We start from the raw sequence: 21,109 nt of genomic DNA, 5'->3' as shown, positions 1-21,109 counted from the left end.
TCCCTGAGTGATGAAACCATCATCCACTTTTCTCATTTTCTAATACTACTGAAGTCAGGCAATCAGTATAGGAGTAGATATATGATAAATATGTGTGCTGTTGTGTGCATGCAAATGGATTTAAGTGTTATAAGACTCTTGGAAATATTACTAATTAGATTTTGTGTTTTATTTTGTGAGACAATTTATCGAGTATTTGAGTGTATGACATTTTTTAATTTGGTGTTACATGGCAAAACTGTATTTCCAGAGTTGTGTTTGAACATTGTTTTTCTCTCAATATGTAATTCTTGCAAGTTTCAAAAGATTTTTTTTTTCAGTTTTTGTGGCTTTAAGCTGTCTTTTGAAATGAGTGTATGAATTTACTAATGCTTGTTACGTTTTGCGTGTGATTAAAGTACAATAAGTTATTGCACTTCTATTCAGAATCAGTGTTTGTCATTTAGTTTGTTATGAAATATAGTACATGACTGACAATGTTTATACAGCAAAAGCCACAGTATATAGAGGATAGAATTTCTTGCAAGGTAATGGTGGTTCCCTGAAACCACTGTTTCCACACACTACAGAGAAAAATCAAGACAACTATTCTCTGATTTGTATTTAGAGGTCACTCAAGTCACTCGCAGTTTGAAGACAAGCCTTTTCAAGTCATCGACTAACATATATGGTTGGCCACAACTTGTGAATAAGTTGTCTGCTGATAAGAACCAATGAATGTGCAGTGTTATTGCTTTGCACCACCCTGCCAAAATATTGTGTCATCCCTGTAGTCACATTCTGAAATCCCCACGCATTTCAGTCCCTTTGAAGGGACTTGAGTGCTGAAATGAGATCGCACAACCCGCAAGAGTATCACAGTAATTGAAGTTGACAAAAATACGAACTGCGCCCTTTTGAACTGCTGACATTGAACAGGGTGGATTAGGCAGCGTATATTAACAACAGGTGACAGGCTGGAGGGAACAGTGGATCGTCCGTGTCACGGAGGGTCTGCTCTGAACGTTTTGAGGTTTGAGTTTGGAATAAAGACAGACATGAAAAAGTCTTATTTCATCCTCTTCCCACCTCACTTGCACATAAATGGAAAGAACACTAAAACTGTGAGATATTAGTGTGATCTTTACTTGTGCATTACAAAGTCATATATACACTTAGATACATAAACAGTCAAAAAATTTAAAACAATTTCACTGACCTTATGAAAATAAAAATAAAAAAGGCAAATAAAAACATAACAAGGTAATGTTAACATTTTACAGACTGTGCTGCGCTTAATGTTAAAGCCTAAATACTGGAGCTGGGACACGTTGTGATAAAAAGGATAAAAATATAAAAACGTACACAACAGGTTTAATGGAAGAATAAAAAACAAAGCATTGCATCAACAACTTATACACATCCGTTCTCAATAGGGTGTATTTGGATATTCTCTCTTCACTATATAGTATGTCTTCATTGCATTGCATTGTTCATACACACAACTAATGAAACTGTTTAGTGAATGCTTCAATTAGCAACCACTGCTTTTCTTATATATTTAAATCAGAAAAGTCTTGCTCAGGCAGTATGAAATTACAATTCAAGATGTTCCAGTAGCTCAGCATCAATATTTTAAAATCAGCAGTTATTCACTCTAAATATCAGATTTATGGTACCAGCTTGGCCCAATCTGATTGTGTAAAACAGACCGTATGTGAAACATTTATTGTACATTATCTGTTAGCCACCATGCTGTGTGCGCTCATCACATTCAATTAACCACTGGATAAAGCCTACATAGATATGTCATTTAATTATTTACTATATATCATGTAAATTAAACATTTATTACTTTTCCTTTACAGTACGGCTAAAAGAATCAGGTCCATGTCAGCTTTTGAAAGAAGAAGAAAATAACTAGTTGGAGCATCATAAATTATGACTACTATACAGCACTGCTGCAAAATACAAATATATATACACTGTATACACCGATTCCAGAGCAGCTGGAGCCCAAAGCTTCCAGCTCCAAAACAGTAACAGTGAGGGACTGCGAGCATCTAATCAATCAGCCTGTCCATCAAATATCACACTCAGGGTGTCCAAAAGAAGTTCATGTAACATTAGTCTAGGCATTAGGACTGCTAAACCTTTATAATAATATCTTTTACTTCAGACACAAAAATCACACTTTCCTAGATTTCAGTGTCACCTGTCATTCAAGATGTTAACTTAATGTCCTGTACAATTTCGTGTTTAAAATGTAAAAATCAAAGCAAGTCACTTGAACTGAGAAGTGACAGGAGCATGAACCGCTTTAGTCTGAATATTGACGTCTTGATATAAAAGACGATGTTGGTGATAAATCTTGAAGTGTTGAGGCTGTGACGAGGTCCAAACATCTGTTACCGGATGGTCAGAGGCTGCCGATGTTGGGGAAGCTCTTGAGCTTCTCTGGAAAGTCGTCTTTGTAGAGCACTGGGTCTGCACGGTGTTCCACCACCTTCAGAGGCATCGTACCAAAAACTGAAGCAAACTTGTTGATGCACTCAGATCTAGGGATGAAAACATTTACTTTAAAAACAGGCTAAAAATGTAGAACAAGCACGCAAAAATGCTGACAGAAGAAGTCAAAAAACAAACAAAAACATTTCTACGGTGCTCATTTCATCAAGATTTCCAAAACAAAGTGCCATACCTCTCCACCATGTGTGTCTGATCCAGGGACAGTCCATCAATGGCAGTACACTCAGGGCACTTGAACTTTTTCCTGGGGGTCACCTAAAAAGAAGCAGAACAAAGTCACACCAGTTCAACTACACTACATCCTACTAGAACTTTTGTCAAGCACAGCGTGGGGAAAACATTTCTGAATTCTCATCAGTGGAGTTGGAGAGAGATGAAGTATGGCTTTCCTCTGTCTAACCTCCATCACATCGACACCCCTGACACATGCCTGTACCACATGCTCTGAACCTGTGAATGTATCTGTGTGTAGAAGAAAGTGAGAGACACAGAGAGGAAGACAGACAAGACTGGTTGGAGAGGGTGAGTGTTTTCTGAAGGAACCTGTGGGAGATGTGCTGGGAGGTGGGAGTGCGGGTGCAGGCGTAAGGAAGTGTGCAGCTTGTGATTTGTTGGCAGGGTGTGCGTGAGCCCCGGTGAGCTTAGGAAAACATACTCCAAGGGGGAGTGCCAGTGAGTGACACCCTGATAAGGGAGGTTAAGGCCGAGCTTTAGCTCGGGCCCCCGCACCTGGGCACAGTCAGTGTGATGGGGAGGGGGGGAGAGGCAGAGAAGCCGAAGGGTGAGAGCTGATCAAACCCAGAAATGCTGGTGTGCTCTGTCAGGCTTCAGCCTCCCCCTGCGAGCTTAAAGCACCCAGGTCAGTCAGGGCTATGAATGTACCTTTATGGGGGCTTTGCCTGTGATGTTAGCCACCAGGAAGTTCATGGCAATATCTTCACAGTTCATGTGAGCATCCACCCAGTTCTTGATGTCTCCTGGCATCTTGTATGTGTACAAATAGTTGAAGTACTGGAATGGAAACAAATGATTACAAGGTGTCGTATAGATATACTGCAGACACAAATAATGCAGACGCTGTTTGACCCAAGAGTATGTAGGAGGAACCATTGCACTAGAATCTGCTTTGAACTTAAGTGCGTGTGTGAGGTTTAAGTAGAAGTAGAGATAACCTTGCTCTACCTATGGTACTCAGCTCATCTATCACTGTAATCTTCTTGTCTACGCATACCCAAAACAGGTCTACTTGAAATTCTCTAATCCTTTGGGCAAATATTCATTTTTCTATATGATCTCCTGATATAATGGACAATTTCCTTTTCAAATTGGTTCTGTGTGCATCATTACTAAGCAAAAGTTCTAACATCCATGAGTAGCTCTAAGGGACACTGCTTAATTTTAACCAGGCTTTCCCAGGTCACCTTGTGGTAGAAAGCAGCTCCAGTTAGGACCATGGAGACCTCATTGGTCCACTCGGACTCATACTTCCACTTCCCCATTTCATGGTCCCAGAGGTGCAGCCGGCCTGGGTAGCCCACCAGCCTGTCTGGGAACTCCCTCCACACCTGGAGCAGAACAGAAGACAGATTGTCAGACATTTTCAGGTGATTTAAACTAAGGTGAGAACTTTTGGCTTACACTAATGGATGAATGATTAGACAGTATTCAAAAGAATATTTAAGAATTAACAATTTAGTCCTAAGTTTCAAAATACCTTTGAATGTTTCTGTCTGAGCCACAAAAATCAAATTATTTTCAGCAGTATCAGTATCACTTTTCAGTGTCTTTACGATTAGGTGAATATCTCAGGCTTGACACCAGCAGTCAGTCTGATCCTTCTACTGCGAGCTGGAAGTACTGTCATCTAGTCAGACAGGCAGCTCGCCTGTCCTGCTTGCAATTCTATGTAATTATCCTTAAATTGAGCATAATTTTATTAAATAGCTTCTAAATGGATTCAGGTGAGTGTGCCAGGCTAAGTGGGGCCTGGGCAGGTATGTGGGCATGGAAAGCATCAGCCTTAGACCTGTCATCATTCTTCACACATCAAACACATTCAGCAGGCAGTCAAATCCCCAACTAGTGGAGACTGAGACTGTAATCTCCCTGAATGACTTTAAACACTGGGATCAACTTGAAATGGTTCCCTGCAATACCTGCCACCAGAGGAAGGATGAGAAAGTATGTCAAGGTTTTCTGAACGGGGGCTGTTTTTCCCACCTCGTAGCCAAACTGCAGTTCATCAGATGTCAGCATGATGATGTCATCATCAATCGCTAGCACAGCTTCTGTTTCGATCTCGTCGTAGGGGAAGAAGCGATTACTCAGCTTGTTCTCTTTGGTTCGCACGACTTTGAGAGGAACACCGACCTTTGGCCAAAGAGACTCTGCCAAACAAACAATACAACAGCATTGCAACAACATTTCTAGTTCTATACACATAGATATAGAGCTGCAATGATCTTGTAAGTCTATAGAAATTCAGTTAATTAATGATGATTATTTGGGAACTATTTCGATAATGTTAATTAATTAGAATCAAGCAAATTACTTAATAATTAAACATTTTTAATAAAAAACATAAATATAATTGTTAACTGTAGCCCCTTAAATAGATATAGATACATTATGTGGCGTTATCCTTTTTCATACATTTTAACGTGTTGAACATCATTTTATCAGTGTCTAAAGATGGGTGAGGAATTATGATGTCATTTACCACTGACAGAGATATTTGAAGTCTGTCCTGGCAGTGGAAAATAGTGCTCTGGGAGTTTAACTTAACTCACTGACTCGTATCGCTACGCTAACCTCAAGCACGTGCAAATCTAACCACACTACGATTCTTCATGAGGCAGTGTTTTTTTTCAGGGGAGCGTTTCAAAGATCTTGGGCAGTGTCCATGGCACGGACTATGGCACAGACAGATCACATGTGTGAGAATGTGTCCCCTCATTAATGGGGTAAAACTGGGGCCTGGCAGCCTATAAGAAGAGCTCCAGGTCCTCCTAACCACGTCTGAGGTCTCCTGTCAAAAGCTATTGTCAGGAAAAGTGCTATGTTAAACGTCTGGAGTTTCTTCTTTCACTTTGGCCATGTTGCTGTCATCCCTTCTTTTATTTCCAAGGTTGGAAAGAGACAGTAGGAGTGAGGGAATTATAGGTTATTATCTGAATTTTAAAACATTAGCTCCACCTTGGCATGGGTCAAAATGCAGCTACTGGTAATTCTTCTTTGACTTCTTTAACTGTATTCAAGAACGAATTAACCTAAATTCCACATTCTGAAGTTATGGCTTTTATACATGCCTTAATACGTGATCTTCAGACTCAAACAGAAAAAGGCAATAATGCTAGATTGTGTAAAAACATCAAACAAACACATTCAAACAAACAACGCATCTTCTTAAAAAAAAACACAAGAGGAAGCAAAAATAGGAGCCTGTAAACACATCAGATCAAGGGTTGGTGTGAATGGGGAAGAAATCTGCCTTCATATTGGACTGAGCCCCATGAGTCTGACCCGTCAATGGCCCCTTGTTAATTCTAATGGGTCACAAAGCTCCAGCCAGGCGCCGCTGATGCCTCTAATGAAAAGGCAACTCACAGCCACGAGGGAGCACTTCAAAGTCCTCTCATTACTTCATTACATTAGCTAACTCTTACAGCAGCAGGACCGATTTAATTCCTTGTTCAGTACAGTCTGAGTCTGAGTTAAGCCGTCAGTGGGTTAAGGCACGATTAACTGTTGTGTTCTTGATTGCCATATTAAGGGAAATAATTAGAGCTCAAGGTGCAATAAATAACAACTAATACGAGCTTACTATGACACATCTTTGATGGACTACAACTGATGATTAACAGTAATGAAAGACAGTGCAGGCCTGTTGCATTGACTGCATTGGTTTAAGTTAGTTAAATTAGTTAATTTTACCAAATAAACTTGAAACCAAGTGCAACTATATCTTTTGAAAAGCTTCATGAACTTATCTCTTATTTCTGATGATAATCTCTTATACTCACCCTCAGGTGGACTCTTGTTCTGGTTATTCCACACCACCAGCAGCTTAGCCAAGCTAGGCACCTTTGAGATTTCCGTGATGACCCGGAAAAGACTTTCAACGCGATCATAGGTCAGCACCACTGCTGTGAACCCAGGTGCCCTTGGTGGGATAAGTGGCAAGAACAGAGGGCTGTTCACGCTGGTCCACTTCTACACAAGGACGGAAACAAAGAAAAGAATATAGTTTAGGCCACAAACATATTTTTTTATCTTCTTTCATTAATTCATTTTCATTTCCATGAAAAGCTACTGTAGAGCTAGGCTTGTCTTCTGTGTCAACCCGGTCGGTCATGTTTTCCATGATTTAATACACTATAATAGTGCTTCACTGGACAGTGAGGTCACCTGCAGTAATTTCCAGATGATGGTTTTTATTATGGAGCAAAAACCATCCAATAATGTCTCTCAGGGGCTAACAGAAGCAGAGCACAAAGTGCCAAAAGCTTCCAGTCTGAATGCCAAGTAAACACTACAGAAGGACAAGAAAGACGAGGAAGAAGTTTCCAAACAAGACAGGTTGGCTACCCTCTTTTATCTACTGCTCTTGTGATGTTATTATGGCGGGTCTCCTGGGATGTGGGAGAAACAGGGACAGAGAGTAGGAAGCTGCAGAGCAGAGAAAGAGTGGAGTTTGCCAGGCAGTGAATAGTGAATCTATCGTCAATGTGGAACTTGGCTTTTCTTTTCTGTCATTGCTTCCCTTTAAAATGGCTCGTAAACCCTGGGAGCCGCACTGACTTCAGGTTAGATCAAGTGACGTTGTTAAATGCAGGAAGCCACAGGAGAGTTTTCTGATGGTTTGTGTGTGCTAAATACTAAACTTTAAAAGTTGGGACACCAAAAGAAGAGCCAACTGGTGTCAGGGTTGAGTCTTGATAAACTTCATCAAAGCTTCCAAAAATATTCCACCCTGGTTACAGTCACAATCAGTCTAAGAAAGGCAAAGAGAGCGTATCTAACACAGTAAACCTGTGGGCTTCTTGAAGTACATATAAACCCTGTTTCTCTTCTGGTCCCAGGTGGCCACACAGTGATTATGTGGCTCCTTCCATAGCATCAACACAAGTCTGTCAACAGAGACACAGCCACTGCCTTTTACACAACATTAGTCACTCCTCCACCAATAAAAAGTCACTTTACTGGCAAGTGGAAAATTCACTGTGGTCATTCTCACATTGTCAAACAAGTAGGGAGGAAAATAATTAAACTAACACATATACGCTGCAAAGATGCAGTAAAACAGAATAAAAGAGGCAGAGACCACTTAAATCATTTGTAGAACAGAATAAATTAAATTAAAAAGAAAGCCACAGCTCAACATGTCACCAACAGATCTGAAGGAGTAAATACTTTATATTTGCACTTAAAAAGAAGAATCTTATCTGGTTATTTGAAGTGCTTGAATGGTTTTTCATTCATCTTACACACTTGGACTCTCAAACATATGTAGATTAAGATAAAATGAAGAAGTATTTAAAATGCCTTCAAATACAGAACATAGAAGTATATTAACATGATGAGAAATGGCGTCTGAACCACGCAGGAGCCCTGAGATCTGGCTAAAATAGGTTATTATTTTTAGTCAAATAATGCATGATGCAGTTTTATGGCTAGTAAAAAAATACTTTTTACTTTTCTCAGTTGACCTGCCATTGGTAGATAAGCCAATAAGTGAATTTTGGACCCTGGGTAGATTAATCTACTCTTTCAGTTTATTACTAAATGATGCAAACAATAATGGTGCAACAAAAAATAAAGAACAATTCATTGGTATTAGGATAGTGACGTGTTACTTCAGCCAAGACTGTATTGTAATTTTAAAACAAGATAGATCACATAAGACTTTCATATGTGCCGGTGCCAACCACCACAAACTTGTTTTAAACTCTGGCATCTTTGAAAGTCTAAGATGCCTCAATTCTTGTAATGTATAACGAGTATGCCCACTACCTACAGCTCCCAAACAAAAAACAGCTTGTCCTTTATTCTAAAACCCCCCTTCCAAAGGCACCAGCAATCCTGGGAAATGTGCTTTCAATTACCAGCCTAAAGACTACAGGAGGAGAGGGGGAAAAATGTCTGCCTGATTTATTTAGTGCTCTGCGCAAGTTCTTCTCACCATCCATTCACTGAATCTATCAAGAAAACACTTCATCTCCTATCTCAGGCAGGAATGGCCAAAGGTCTGTACCCTGACACAATTAACCTCCTCTGGGTCTGGACAACCCTTGAGACCTGAGTGATACTGATAGATTGGACTGGGGGTTGGATGCCCTGACAAAACATTCTGACATAAGTGGGCTATGTCAAGTCTAACTGCTGATTAACAAGCTACCTGCTTAGAAGAAAAAGGCAACCATGGCCAAGAGTGAGCCACTGCTTCACTGTACACCTATTAATCCTGAATGACTGTACAAACACGGCTCGTTGCTCGCTGTTGACTGCCACCTCTCTAATCTTAGAATTTCAGTGGATCTACTTATACTGAGATACTTTTGACAGATGCAAAGACACATTATAATGCATCAACACACGCTCACATGCACACGCCTCTACCCCACAGGCTGAGGATGGAGGAGACTAGATCAGACCGGGCTGATTAACAACTCCTGAGAGTTGGTTGCCCAGCCAAGCTGTCTGCAGCCACAAACTCCCACAACCACAGGGATGCTAAACACACACACACACACACCATTCTTCACATCCAGCGTACTCGCTACAAACACAATGACTCAGACATGGAGGAACTTATTTTTCACCACAACCGAGGCATCCTCCTAGCGCAGAACTGCTGACACAAACTGGCTGCCTCAGAGTTAGCTGGGTGTATACCAAACTGTGAAGTGCTGCATGTGTGGCGCTTCACAAAAAGCAAAAGCATCTTCTGTCACTCTGCCACAGAAACTTTGATTTACAAGGCACAGGAGAGTGAGGAAGATTATGTGGCACTGTGAACGTCTGTTGGGTCAAAGCTCCATTGTGGATGGCCATCATTCAGATAACTGCAATAAAAATACTTCTAGGAATACTACTGAGTGGCTCAGCATAGTCGAGCACACACATTGTATAGATTATGCAGCTGAATGATGGAAGAGAACAGCCTTCAAAGTATAGACATGGCTAAACAGCAGATACTATTAAAAAGTAAACGATAATGGATGGTTAAGACACAATAATAATAATACAATAATCTTGAATGGCTAAAAGTTTTGAATATTTGAAAAATACACATCAACATTAAGGCTACACGGTTACATACCACCACAGGTGGATTGTTCCACTGCTCGTAAGTGCGAGCAGCATATGGGTAGATGCGGTCATTGATGATCTGGAGTGTAGTCAGGCCAATAGCCTTCATGGAGCTGAAGTAGGCTTCCCAGAACCAGCGTGCCTATGAACAAATGGAACAGAATTATTAAAATGCTGCACTGCACATTATCAAGTTAAACATTAACCAAATACACTCTCTCTATTGGATATTTGCATTGATTAATGAAAAAAAAAGGAAATGTCAATTTAGGAGTAACACACAATTATGGCACTTTCTACATCTGTACTGAAGACTATGATTATGTTCATGTAAACTACAATAATTGACCTTGAATAAGATAAGATTACATGATATGGCCAATACATGACAGAAGATAACACACCAGTGTGAAGTCATAACTGTAAAATCCAGATTTTCCCCCTCCGGTCCAAGTTTTAAAAGAACATTTTGCAGCGCTCTCCAGCCTCTTGACCTTCAACAACTCTTCTTCTGAAGCTCTCTAAAATCTCTTTTGACTGTGCCTGTTTTACTTCAACAGATCTCTGATGTGAAAAGCAGACTTTAATGATAACTGAACTCTTAACCCATAACTTAATGTTATCACGTTGGCTGCTGGAATACCCAACTCAAACTGCCCTCATTCACAGTTCACTTCACATAGTCTTTCACCCAAGACGGCAAAGATGAAAGAGAATACCTGTACATTGAATTTCTTTATTCAGATAGTTTGTTTAAGCTCTCAAAGTGTTATGGTCGAGATGTAGAGAAGAAGACATTTAAAGAAAAATCAATGCCACAGACCTGAAAAAAGGGTTCACCAACTCTTTTTCACTTTTTATACCATAAAACATAAAAATTAAAAGAGAATTTATTAATCTAGAGTAGTGCTACTGACCATGACATATGTGTCTAGCCTTCTTGCCTCCTGCTGGCCCCTACTCTATTAAGCAACTTCAAGGGACAGTCCAGAGGCAAGAGAACCCTATAAGAGTTAATGAAGCTTCAAACAACACTGTCTCCTGCTCCTGCCAGGAGGCACCCACAAGCTCCTCACTGACCCACAGTTCTGGGTAGAGGATGTGGATATTTGAGTGTTTGTGTGTGAAGCACTGAGCTATATCTTTATCTAGTCCTCCTACTGCAGTGCACCAGTGTGTATTATTGGCACCCCATGTTAAACAAAGACAGTCCATAGTGGCACGTGAACATGAGACCATTGCCTAAATCATTCATGTCTGAGTATGAGACGTAGGTTTGAAGATTTACAACAACACAAAAACAGTGCTTATTTTTATAGAGGGGCTGAGGAGAATCCAAAAAGACTTTCTAATCTCAGGGGGGAATCCCAACGGCCCATAAATCAGCCAGTGATGAAAGTTTCTTTTCTGACCGGGAGGAGGCAGAAAGCAAACTGTGCTGGCCCGAGGGCCCGTCCCACCACCCTCTCCCAGCGCCTGCAGGAATTTTTATGAGAAGGGAAGAAGAGACAACGTTGCAAGAGAAGAGAAATCCTTACTCCATCTTCTAACTGCAGCATCTACCCTATAGTCTACATTTTGTTTCTTTCTTCTACAAAAATGAACAAAGCTGTGAAGCAGTACAAATATAGCAACTGACTTACTCAGTCCATGAGCTAACCAAATTCATTTCACTAATAAAAAGAAAATTAAGTGTAATGTAAACTGTACCTATAAATCTGTTGCAAATTTTGAGAAATAAGGCAAACAATCCCAAGAGAGTCAAGTCCAAAATATATTCCTCTGTAAGTCAAATGTAACAGTCATCCGATGTAACGCTTGGTTAAAACTGAATGATCTTCTCATTTCCTTCTAGTTCAGAGCTACCCAGCAGCTCCCACTCTTATTTAAAATCGTAAAAATAAAGGCCAAAAGAGATAACCAGAACCAGTTTAGATTACATTAGTCAGCATAACTTTGTCAGTGCCTGACAGATGATTCAACGTATAGACCAGAATTGGCAGCCAGTGAGCTGTGGACAGAACCGGGCATTCATTAGTGTTTTTGACATAATCAAAAACAGCAGTGAAACCAAGTCTGTTTCATTCATGTGAGCTGCTCACTGAGAATATTGTTTTGCTCAAGATTTATTAGCACTTTACTTTTAACTGTGATCAAAACATTTTCGCACACACACAACACATTAATAACAATTACCTCGTATTCAGGTGTAAATCAGTCCTGATTAGAATGGGAAAAATAGAACTTTGGGTCTAGGGGATAAAGATCACTACTAAGCAGCCGGTTTCATGTTGTATTACACAGCCTTGGTGCTAGTGAGCCCCACGGTTCCCTGGTTTCCTACAGACTACCCCACTGACGGACCATAGTTTGTGTCGCTCTAAACATTCTACATCATCCTTTGTTCAAAATTTACACTTCAGATTTTATATTCAACTCTCGGCTGTAAAGTTTGTGACTGTGAGAAACGAGAAAAGGAATCTGATGGAAGACCTTGGCTGATCAGATCAAATCTGCAACTCTACATTGGTAAGACTCAGGAGATGTTTGATGAAATTTTGGCTGACCAGAAAGCAACTCACAACTTATCATCATCCCAGCTGGTATGAGGGGATGTATGTAAAAAAGAAGACTGGACTGAAGAAAATCAGACAGCATATAAGGTTGAGGAAAGTAGACTGACTTGACATATTCTATAAATCAACTACAGCCAGTGTACTGCTCTGCTCTGATGGTTGCCAGGTTGACAATACCAAGGCAATAGTAGAGGAAAGGATGATGATTAAGTTGAACTCCATCTTGGGCAACTCCTTTCTCCCATGTTATGTATTCTAATTTAATAACAGAATGGATTTGGTTGTGATAATCTAATAAAGGTCTGTAGTGTATGTGTCATATTTTGAGGCTATGACCCAAACAAGGCTCATGGAAGACAGTACACAAACATGGGCTCAGTGGTCTCACTTGAACAATGTTATCTCGCAGCTGTTTAGTATTTGGCCTTTTAAAATGTGACCTAAACGAATGCCATTACATCATCTCAAATTTGAAAATGAGTTCTACTGTCGGAACTGAGTCTGCTGACTACTGAGGGAAGCTCAACAGTAGTCTATCCAATTTGACCTTGCTCCTCAAGTTAACCAAATGTTGTGTGTAGATGTAAACTATTAGTATTTGTGTGAAATAAAAACACACTTGAGCTGCCAGAAAGAAAAGTGGTGAGTAATAATGACAACTAATTTTAAGGGCTTGGAGCAGCTGTTTTTTGTTTATATTTGGCCTCTGACTCTCAAAAGGACTAACCATAATTTATGTTGACAGAACATTAAACTATACTCAAGAAGTATAATATGCCTCTTTCATTATATGATATTTCCTTCAGGGTCAGTTTGCATTGTCTTTTCCTATTTATACATTTGTAAGCACAAAAGTCAAACAACATGGGATCATAGACAGACACACTATGAACGTAAAGGCTACTGAGCCCTCTGCTGGAAAAACTAATGAAATACATCAGCTCAATAACAAAAAAATAAATTATTTTCTTTCTGAGAATATCTGTTTTCTCAGGCTCTCAGCAAGCATAACATGTTTTTATTCAACTCGAGATTTATGCAGGTAAATCGACACTGAATGGACCCTTCCTACATATATCCATATCAAATTTTAATTCATTATTACATTTGTGTTCCTGGCCTGCAGTGTGCTCCAGTACTAGACATGTGTGTCCCACATCTGGAAAATACCAACACACAGTGCACTTAATCCACACTTGATGCACACTTTTCCTAATACTGCTTTGAAGCGGCATTCAGAGCTAAGTCTATCCCACAATTTACCATGATCTAGCGTGCCACACCTATTGGCACAATGAGCCTCTCAAAGTAGTTGGGAGATGCATTTTTGCCATCAGCCATCTGACCGCACAACGCCACAGCCCCCAGTATCTCCCACTTCTGCTGACTGAGACTGTTAACTATTAACCTGTTAAGCACAACTTTTTTTTTTTTTTGCACAATACCTTGAAACACTGCACATGCGCAGTTATCCATCCCCTTATCCAAACATCTTATCTTACCAGTGCATAGTTTGGTAGGACTGATAATAAGCAGCAGACATGAAGAAGTTAAAGTTCATCATATGTTTGATTCAGCTTGAATATTATTTTTTGTGTTCAAACACTCCAAAGTTATGGCTAAACACCCAGAGATGGTTATCACGTAAGATTAATCAGAATGATAAGAATAATATCACATATCTTACACTGTCAACATCAATATTAAATATCATATCCTTTAATTGAAGATTCTAAAAATATGTTCTGTGACTCAGACAAAAAACATTGAAATTAACATTATCATGTTATATTTCTTTTATGTACATTAGACCTACATCATTCTAGATAACTCAATTTTACAGTCATCTGATAAATGTAAATGTAAATGTAATACTGTATTGTTGATCCTATTTATTTGTTCCAACATATAACCTGAGCTTGATTGAATCATGTACAGTACTTGTATATGTATGAGTGATGAGATGTTCTTATAAATCCAGTGTGTCCCGTTGAGCTCTGATAAACGTCCACACGCTTGCCATCTCAACAGGGGGCACTATGGCAGTTTCTGGGAAAAAGGTCACACATGTGGGCACTTGACTTAACTAATTGCAAATACCGCAAGTGGAGACATTGGGACCGACCCATTATCTTCAAGAGCTAAATCCATAATGTGGCGTAAACAAGCCATTAACGTTTTTAGGTATTAAGTGCTCTGTAGGCCCATTAGGTACATTACTTTGCTCCTAGTAAAAATCCCCATAAACACAATCTATTTTATGCAGCATACTTATCAAATCGATCATCTAATGAGTGAGAAACCAAATACAAAAATGTGACAATTGATACAAATATGGTACTTGTGGCCAATCTCCCTTTCTGTGTTTACCAAGATAGGAGACAAGACAATACAGGATTTCTTCAAGATTCAATATGAAGTATTAAATGAAACATTTTTTTTAGCATTTAAAATTTTGAGAATACATTTTAGACGAGATTATTTGGACACAATTTTGATCCCCATTATGTTCCTACAATCGTTAACCATTGCTTATTGACAAAGTATGATTATTTCAATAATCATCAATTATTTTCACCAAATACATAGTAAAATTTACTTCAGCAGAGACATGTCTCAGACAAGAATCAACTTGCAACCAATTCAATTCATCTGTAGACCATCAGAGCAGAGCACTGTGGAGTGGACTATACACCCAACCCTCCCACCTCACAAGTCAGCCATGTTTTTGAGCTCGTCTGGTGAAATCCAACCCCAAGCCTGTCTCTGAGCCCTTGGCCTTTGTTTGGCCAGTATAATTAGTAAATGGACTAGAGTTGATACAAGGGAATGAGGAGCAGCTGAACCGGTGCACTTCTCTCATAGCTGCTTTCACTTTTGTTTATTGTGGCTCAATGTAGATATCAAATGGAAAGAGAGAAAGAGAGCTGTCTTCCATGCATTTCACTCAAGCTAAAATCAACATAGTTGAGTATTCCGAAAGCTTTTTAAAATCTAGACTGAGCATCGGAGGAAATTCAAACTTAGAAGAGTGAGGGTGGTGTCCAAATTTCTGTCTTTTGCACGTCACATAAAATTTGTTTTGGCTCCCATAGACTTGATTGATTGGTTGGTACAGGCAATGCTCTAACCCCAATGACGGCACCTCTGACCACCATGTCAATCTGAGTTCTAAGACCGCAACTACATTTTTAATAAGTTGCTCTGAACAAAGTTTTCTCTTCAGTTAGACAATGTGAACTTTACCTGTCTCTGCATCTCTTCAACTTGTCTGTGAGGAATGCTCTTTAGGATGGTGTACATCTCTGATAGCTTCTCCTCTGGAATAACAACAGATGCCCTGTGCAGAAACAGAAACATTAAATTTCTCAGCTGAAAAGAGCGTCAAACCAGTTACATGTTTTTCCAACTGCTCCGTGACTTAGGCAGACCTTTTCCAGTCAAGTACTTCGGAGAATGGCAGAATGTAGGAGTCAGCGAGGATGACGGGGACACAGCCAGCCTGCAGCACATCACTGAGGGCAGCCTGACCCAATCGTGCTCCCCGCAAAACCACACAGAATGAAGACTCCTGTAAAGAGATATTGGGAGCAAACTGTTAACAAACTAACTGAGACCAGGCAAGTAAGATGCTGAATGATAAAACACAAGCCTGTAGATCACAAGTCTCCAACATGGTGCCCGAGAGCACCTGGTAGTGAGCGAGTAGCCTATGAGGTCTCCATAGAGCATGCTCTGTAACATCAATCTTAATAATAAATAATATTTCTTTCCATAAAACTTACAAGGAAGCGTACTTGGGTTCCATTGTGTCAAAACACTGAAATAATTACTCATATATTTTTAATAATCTGAAAGTATATTAAGACTTTAATACATGTTCTGAGTTGAAACCATGCTTCCTTATTCTGTCCTCCTGCATTTGGCATTTATTCTGTGTCCCCCCATGTTCTTATGTCGAAGTGACTAATGGGGAAAACGAGTTTTGAATTTGCTCCAGTATTGAGTGACAAACCTGCAGGCTGCAGCTGCAAAATGGACTACAACGTAATCCTTACTCTCATACTCTACTGGACCAGATTCAAAACTTTAATCACTTTGACACAAAAACATGGGAAAATAAGGTCCAGGTTGACAAATACTAAAATTACCCTCTTAAGATAGTCTTTTTAAATAATTTGTTTTTAATGCAGTTGTGCTTCCCACCTGCAAAATCTGAGGGTAGTCATACACCTGCCCCTTGTAGCAGCGTTTTCGTGCAGAGGCGGCACCCTGGGAGAGGTTGCTACACTTGTCCAGGAGGAGCAGTGCCTCTCCATTTTCTTCCTTCAAGCGCTCCAGTTCAGCACGGTACTCTCGATGGATGGCAGTTTGAGATGACAGGATAAAGTAGCGCCGTGGCCTGAGGGAAGAGAAGGGAGATGTGCGACGGGCACACTTAATATCGTTGACTATAAGTAAATCCTTAATCAAGACTAACCTAAAGAGTGCTGATAAAGAGTATTGATAAGAGTCTTGTCTGTTTTATTTAGAAATCCATTCTAAATATCACATTTCATTATGTTCCCTTTGAGCAATGTCTGTGGATAAAGTGTTAATGGATAAATGAGATAAACTGACTGTAATTTGGTCAGGATGTGATACTCAAACAAGATAATGAGAGTTAATGTGTGAGATGTGCTCACCCAGGCTGTCTCTCAGGCAGCTCAACATCCGCAGAGAGGGGGCTGTACACTGGGATGCTGACATCATAACCTTGCCTGTAAGTCCATGTAGAGAAACCGCCTCCAGCCAGCAGCGCTCTGAAACAAATGGCCCTGGATTGTAACAATGCTTCAACACACTGGGGATTTCAACAGACATGAGCTACAGAGACACACTTTAAAAAACAAAATGTAATTCATTTGTTCTTTTGCTTCCTCTTAGCACTTTTGCGACCGACAATGCTGTGAGGCATGAAGTGACATCAAACAAGGCTTAGTGCACTGCTTAATAGATCCCATATAGTTCAAAAAAGTGATAAAATGTATTTCAGATTCTGTTATATTCTCAGGCAAGGTGAATATAAAGTGGAAACACACCGTCAGTCACACACACCTGGTTCTGATGAGGCGCCATGCCAAATGCACTCCAGCTGGATGAGCCCAGGAAATTCCTTGCGGCTAAAGATAGCGTTCATTGTCTCAAGGCTGCGTGTTCATAAACCCTACCTCTTCCATCCTCAACCATCACTCTAGCCTACAAGACATCTTGAGACACACAGGCTCTTTGCTGGTAAATACAACCAGATTTGAATCGTCTCCTCAAGGCCTCTTGAAAATATCTCCCAATTTGCTTGTAAATATATCTTTCATCCTCATCAAATGATCCATCTTAACACTTTGTGAGTGACTGCACTTATGGTAAATGCTACTCAAGGTTGCATCATCCATTGTAGCATGAAAGTGATTTTCCTCTGTTCCAGAAACAGAATATACATAAACAAGAAATGATGTATACTTTTGATTTGTGCCCACTAGAGGAAGGTTGCTGACATGAATCTTGACAACATGCTTCCCTCCTGTCTGGTTTTATATGAAGCAATTTTAGATTTTTAGGCAGTAGATGTCTAACGATGACTTTTACCTTTTATCTACATTTCCAGCCTGATAACTACAAAGAACCAGCCATGTACTTAAATCAACTGTGTCATTTAAACATTATTGGTAAATTTAGGTTTCACAATGTTTCAGATTACCATTAACTCATTCTTAAACATTAAAATGGCTTGTAAGATGTAGCTACCTGTCTCTGGGCACATCCAAGGCAGTATTGTAGTCTGGAGGGCCTCCAGGTAACATGTTGAAAAGTAGGTGATTCATCCCTTTGTCCCATCTAACAAAACATATATAGGATTAGTGATTGAACAACAGAAAATCCAATAATCTCAATGCCATACCACTAAAAGTTTTTAAGTTGGCCACACAGGCTCTTGTGAAATGTCTATCTATGGTGGCCACTGGTCGTTATTTCTTCCATTTTAGGACGGAAATGATTCATCAATATATTATTTGGTATTTAAACATTAAGTGTTAGTTTCCAATCAACACGACATAAATGGTTAAGTGACCACATTTGTGCTTTAACATCAATATCAGATACTGTATGACAGCAATGTGAGAAGAAAAAAAAACAGCCGAGTGACAAAGCAAACTCTACTACACAGTTAATGATGATAAAGGTTTACCTGGGTAGCATTGCCAGAGCCTGGGCAGTCTCTCTAATACGAAGTGAGTTCTGATTCAGCACGTCAACAGACGGGATGAACAGACACGCTCTGGTGACGTCATCAGTGTAAAAGTCACTGTCAGAGATGGCACTGAGCAGATCATTGTATTCTCGAGACAGCCCAGTGCTGCTGATAGGAACCCCCAGTTCATCCACAAACTTCTGCAGAGGGTAGATGTAAACCTAGAAAAGCAACCAGTCCAACAAGGGGTCATAATTTCAACGAGGAACGCTGAAAAAACATTGAGAGGACTTGCTCAGCGATGTGAGGGGACGCTATGAGAGGCAGTTACCTTGATTCTGTTTTTAGGATTGTAGCCACATCTGTACACATCAAAACAGGTGTGCATGCGACAGCTGAGGTCACCCCTCTCAGGAATGGGGCTGGAGACGGGCAGGCGGACCACAGGTGCATCGTGGACACTGCGTTTGTCAAGGGTCCAGTCAGCTGCGGACTCAATGGAGTGGGGCCAGAACTGAAACATCCCGGTGGCAATGAGTCCAAGCAGAACCACAGAGAAGAGGGTGATGTAGTATATACGGTGCTTGGTCTTCATCCGCGGGATAAGAGCGGGGCCCCGAGAGCTGTATTTCCCAGAGGCATACATGCCTGACACCTCTCTCTCTCTCTCTCTCTGCAACCAGCCACTGTAAAGACAGATTTCTGATCAATGACAGCTCTGGGTACTGTTTATACACACTGAAGTACAGTCACAACCTTACTGCAGAGGATAACACACAGGTCACAGGTCGCCCAAATGTCAGTATTTTAATTGTAAAGAGTGCAGTGAATAGGTTAGCCTTTATAAACACTCGTGATACTGATAACATGATACTGATAAATTGCATACTGAATAATATGATGACTGAAATAATATGATACTGATAACATGATACTGATCTGTTAACTTAACGAGCCAAGTTGTCAACCACCTACAAAACAGACAAAAAGACATGAAAGCGAGCGAGGAAATTCAAATGTTGAGCTAGATAACAACGTCAACATGCACTGCCACAGAGCTGCGAGGTGAGTTACAGCTGTTTCGTCTTAAAAATGAATTGGAAAGATACCAATAAACTGATATAGTTACATCCCAGCTGTGAAACCACTGAGCCCTACCGTTAGCTCCGCTAAGTCAGTCGGCATCGTAAAGGTTATAAAACCATTATATAACATGTTCAAAGTTATATTGTATTGTTTTGACCCACCGAGACGTTTAACAGGTAGCGGGGAAATCGACGTTCGGTCTTAATTCCATGGCAAAGTTTAAGACAACAGCCCTTACACCTTCCTAGGTACACTCTATGTGACCTACGCACCAAGCTAACGTCTACTGCTCCGGGAAGTCATGATTTCCCGGAAAGTCATTCTTCTTTGTGTGTGACATTTGTGACTCAGGAGGTAATAAGATCTTGCCCTTCTCTCTGGTGGGCTGCAGGTACACTGGCACGACTCCTTAAGCAATACAAACATTTTAGGTACCAATGTTTAATTCATGGACTAAGCCCTACACATTCATTCTTGAGATGTAAATCCTGAAATCCTTGAGCAAAAAAAAAAAATCTTAATCTACTAATCTACTACTTTCTCTTGAGCTCACCACGTTCTTCTGCACAGCTTTCCTCTTATCTTAATCAAACATGTCATATCTAATTTTTATTAATTAGTTGGAAAGTTACATTTTATTAATAGCTATATGTTTTTATCATTCGTTGTGTGATTTGAATAACTTGTATTATTATCTTAAAGGCTTAGTATACTTGGCTGGTATAGGAGGAGGGTTATCTACACAAACTGCAAACCAGGTCCATTCCTCGTAGGCGTAAAAAACTACTTGGCAATAAACAAAATTCTGATTCTGATTCTTTTGAAATCGTCAACTACCCACTGATTTTGTAATTTTTAGAATAAGAATGATCAGTTGTACATTTATTCTAAACTTTAAGGATAACTTTTGATAATAACCTTTGAGGTGAACCATCTTGTTTTTGAGGCGGTCATTCATAAAATCCTTTTCCTGTGTTATTTTATTGGAAGTCAGCCAGTGTATATTGTCAGTATATATTAAGTGTATTACGTATAAATAACTCCAAATACAGCATACATTAGCTGCAGTAAAACTTGGTACCGCAGTATAAATCATATAACATCATTATAGTTTAAGTAGGTATTACTAAACAGCACTGTCTTAGGTTGGGGAGTGAGCACAGATTTCACAAATAGCCTATGGTTGGTATGAAAGTACTTAAACGCAACAATTATCTACACAATACAATAAATACATTAATAAAATGCCCACAGGCTATTTTGAGTTTTTAGTGTATATTTGCTTAAATTATACATTTTAGAGCTCAGTGTACTTCACTGGCCAACTCTAGGTAGTTTAACTTTGTGAGACAGATCCAAGGTGCGTCACTGGTGTTATCAGACACCTCCCGTCCACACA

General features: G+C 39.9%; 1 protein-coding gene across 1 annotated transcript; it reads right to left on the bottom strand.

Moving 5' to 3' along the window:
* Nucleotides 1-1,102: 1,102 nt before the first annotated feature.
* On the bottom strand, nucleotides 1,103-19,936 carry ext2 (exostosin glycosyltransferase 2). The gene is made up of 15 exons (XM_035651937.1): nucleotides 19,872-19,936; nucleotides 18,956-19,310; nucleotides 18,622-18,845; nucleotides 18,180-18,269; nucleotides 17,081-17,197; nucleotides 16,602-16,797; nucleotides 15,827-15,966; nucleotides 15,642-15,735; nucleotides 9,830-9,961; nucleotides 6,531-6,720; nucleotides 4,729-4,895; nucleotides 3,930-4,073; nucleotides 3,391-3,519; nucleotides 2,681-2,763; nucleotides 1,103-2,537 (listed from the first exon to the last, which is right to left on the bottom strand). The coding sequence occupies exons 2-15, from the start codon at nucleotides 19,268-19,270 to the stop codon at nucleotides 2,399-2,401; spliced, it is 2,160 nt and encodes a 719-aa protein (XP_035507830.1). The 5' UTR covers nucleotides 19,271-19,310; nucleotides 19,872-19,936; the 3' UTR covers nucleotides 1,103-2,398.
* Nucleotides 19,937-21,109: the final 1,173 nt, after the last annotated feature.

This window comes from Morone saxatilis, unplaced genomic scaffold (genome assembly GCF_004916995.1).
Source record: "Morone saxatilis isolate NCDOM2014 unplaced genomic scaffold, NCSU_SB_2.0 Contig11, whole genome shotgun sequence".
Classification (NCBI taxonomy): domain Eukaryota; kingdom Metazoa; phylum Chordata; class Actinopteri; family Moronidae; genus Morone; species Morone saxatilis.
This window is presented reverse-complemented; position numbering and strand designations above follow the sequence as displayed.

Coding starts and splice junctions, on each gene's coding strand:
- ext2 (XM_035651937.1), bottom strand. CDS start 19,270: ATGTATGCCTCTGGGAAATACAGCTCTCGGGGCCCCGCTCTTATCCCG. Junction 18,270..18,621: donor GCTCTGGCAATGCTACCCAG/GTAAACCTTTAT, acceptor ATGTTTTGTTAG/ATGGGACAAAGGGATGAATC. Junction 2,538..2,680: donor CAGACACACATGGTGGAGAG/GTATGGCACTTT, acceptor TTTCATCCCTAG/ATCTGAGTGCATCAACAAGT.